At 39.6% G+C, this 2,978-nt stretch overlaps 1 protein-coding gene across 1 annotated transcript; it reads right to left on the reverse strand.

Moving 5' to 3' along the window:
* Positions 1 to 339: 339 nt before the first annotated feature.
* On the reverse strand, positions 340 to 2,650 carry LOC109940803 (uncharacterized). Its single transcript, XM_020541109.1, has 2 exons — positions 695 to 2,650; positions 340 to 610 (listed from the first exon to the last, which is right to left on the reverse strand). The coding sequence occupies exons 1-2, from the start codon at positions 2,563 to 2,565 to the stop codon at positions 340 to 342; spliced, it is 2,142 nt and encodes a 713-aa protein (XP_020396698.1). The 5' UTR covers positions 2,566 to 2,650.
* Positions 2,651 to 2,978: the final 328 nt, after the last annotated feature.

Below are 2,978 nucleotides of genomic sequence, written 5' to 3' on the forward strand. Positions count from 1 at the left end.
GTTTTGCGCCCTCTCTCGCGGACTCGTTTCTTTATTACTAACGCTAACCCGGCTTGTAGTTGTGTTTATATTTGTAAATTTCAGTTTCGCCCTATTCACCCCCGCTCTAGGCGACTATCAGCTGGCATTGGAATTGTTTTAGACAATTCAGACTAGTTCTTGTCACAGCAGACACATATACTGGATCCTTTAGAGCTAGTGTGATTAACCCTGCCAAGGTGACCAGGTGTGCGCTCCAGAATGCGGCCTCTGTAGCTGGAATGGTCCTAACCACACAAGCCATTGTTGTTGAGAAGCCAAAGCCGAAGCCTCAAGTGGCAGAGCCACCGGAGGGAGCCCTTACCATTTAAAACTTAACGTTATTGAGGCTGCTGTCCAGACGGTGCAGATCAGTTGAGAGGGTAGAACTTTGGTTTGAGAATTTTGGTTCAGATCCACTAGGGTATGGTCCAAACTATCATCGTTCCGTGATGGTTTATTATGCTTGGTAGCGAAACCTTCTATGTACCTAGAACAAAACACCATACACTCATCTGCCAAGAATGAATTTGCTATTGAAGCTTCTGGATATGCTTTGTTCCGAACATATGATTTCAATTTTCCTAGGTACCTACAACCAATGCAAGACAAGTGAATTATTCAACCCCACAATAAATTCTTATAACATGATTCATGTAATAGTTAGAAGATGTACCTCTCAATAAAATACATCCATCTATAGTTAACTGGTCCACCAAGCTTACATTCAGTTGCTAGATGGACTACTAAATGAACCATAACCGTGAAAAACCCTGGTGGAAAGATCATCTCCATTTTGCATAGAGTAATGCCAATTGATTTTTCCATATGGTCCAACTCGTTAACATGAAGCACTTTAGAACATATCCCTCGAAAATAAGCAGACAACTCAAATATTACAGTTGTGATATCATCTGGAAGAAGACCCCTCAAACCAATAGGCATGAGCTGCTGCATCAGGACATGACAGTCATGTGTTTTAAGGCCAACAATCTTTCCTTCAGTAACATTAACACATTTTGATATGTTTCTACAATAACCATCAGGAACTTTAACCTTTCTAAGAAAATCACAAAATGCTCGTCTCTCACTTTTAGACATAGCAAATAAAGCTGGTGGCAAGTAAAACTTTCCTGAAGGTTTTTCTTGTGGATGGAGGTCCGGTCTAATGTTCATCTCGACAAGATCTAGACGAGCTTGTAGGTTATCTTTTGTCCTTCCATCCAAATTGGATATTGTACCATAACAATTGTCAAATACATTCTTCTCTATATGCATCACATCAAGATTGTATCGAAGAATATTATCATCCCAATATGGCAATTTGAATAGACTACTAACTGACTTGTAAGTTTTTGAGTTCTTGAAATCACCAAGTGTGATGATTTCATCCAAAATTGGACGATCATAATAGGTTTTAGGTTTTGTTCGAAGCTCTATCGTTCCATCAAATGAGTCTGCATCCAAGCGATAAGAATGATCAAGATCAATATATTGGCGATTCCCCATAAAACAAGATTTACGACCATTCTTCAGCTGTTTTGTCCATACATTTTCACCACAAGGAGGGCATGCGAATTTCCCATGAACCATATGAGAAGCAAGCATTCCTAAACCAGGAAGATCACTTATGGTCATAAGCACGGCCCCTCGCATAGTAAAACTCTCATCTCTTGATGCATCATATGTGTACAAGCCGGTTAGAAATAATTCCTTTAGGTCATCCAAGAGTGGCTCAAGGAACACATGAATTCTATCTCCAGGACTTTTAGGACCAGGAATCAATAAAGAGAGCATAAGGTTGTGATCTTTCATGCAAAGCCATGGAGGAAGGTTATATACCACCAATATAACAGGCCAACAACTATGTGTAGAGCTCATCATCCCAAATGGATTAAATCCATCAGTAGCCAAACCAAAACGAATATTACGTGATTCTGATGCAAATCCTAGGAACTTTTCATCAAACCTCTTCCACACCGGTGCATCAGCAGGATGTCTTAATGCACCATCCTTAATGCGCTCCTCGTCATGCCATCTTAGAAGAGAAGCTGTTTCTCTACACATAAACATTCTTTTCAGCCTCTCTTTAATTGGAAAGTATCGTAAAACTTTGCAGGGTGTTGCTTTCTTTCTTTCCTTCTTTGTTAGTACAGACGTGGGATCCTTATCCTTCCACCTCGAAACCTTACAGATTGCACAAAAATCATCATTCTTCTTTTCCCTCCAATACAACTGGCAGTTGTTTGGGCAGGCATCAATATTTTCGTATCCAAGTCCAAATTTAGAGATTATTTTCTTAGCTGCATAAAAGTTCTTTGGTAGCTCATTTCCATTAGGGATTGCCATATGCAGAACCTCAAGTAGATCACCAAAAGATTTATCAGACCATTTGTTGATGGATTTGATATTAAACAGAAGCACAAATAAAGTTAGTTGAGTGAGCTCACAGCCTATCCATAAAGGCCTTTTCGAATCTTCAAGTTGTGTATAAAACTGTTGTGCTTCAATATTGGGTCCCTGGGCCGATTCTTGACCTTCAGTCATAGGTGTGCCATCATACAGATGTCCAAGGGCATCTTGAATCAGTTGGTCGACATCAACATGCCTTTCATCAATATGTGAATTTGGTTCCGAACTACTTGTGTGTTGCACTAAATTAACACCATGAAATTTCCATTCATCAAAATTCTCAAGTATCCCATTGCACACCAAATGCCCATACATCTCATCTCTTGTCTGAATAGTAGTGTGCACACATGTCTGACATGGGCAATAAATCTTGATGCCTTCAGCTTTATCTTTAAATGCAAATTCAAGGAACTTCTCTACACCAGCTATGTATGGATCAGAACCTTTAGGATAACGTAAAAGACGCTTGACCAATCCAATATCCATTCCAACACTGGGTAAAAAATGTTCATCACGATGACAATGAAATCCTCAATGTTGTCGTAGTA

Source organism: Zea mays, chromosome 7 (assembly GCF_902167145.1).
Source record: "Zea mays cultivar B73 chromosome 7, Zm-B73-REFERENCE-NAM-5.0, whole genome shotgun sequence".
Classification (NCBI taxonomy): Eukaryota; Viridiplantae; Streptophyta; class Magnoliopsida; order Poales; family Poaceae; genus Zea; species Zea mays.

What these genes read in the sequence shown, in the direction of transcription:
- LOC109940803 (XM_020541109.1), bottom strand. Translation starts at nt 2,565, where the DNA reads ATGACTGAAGGTCAAGAATCGGCCCAGGGACCCAATATTGAAGCACAA. An exon ending in TGGATGTATTTTATTGAGAG is followed by an intron (nt 611 to 694) that starts GTACATCTTCTA and finishes CATTGGTTGTAG; the next exon opens with GTACCTAGGAAAATTGAAAT.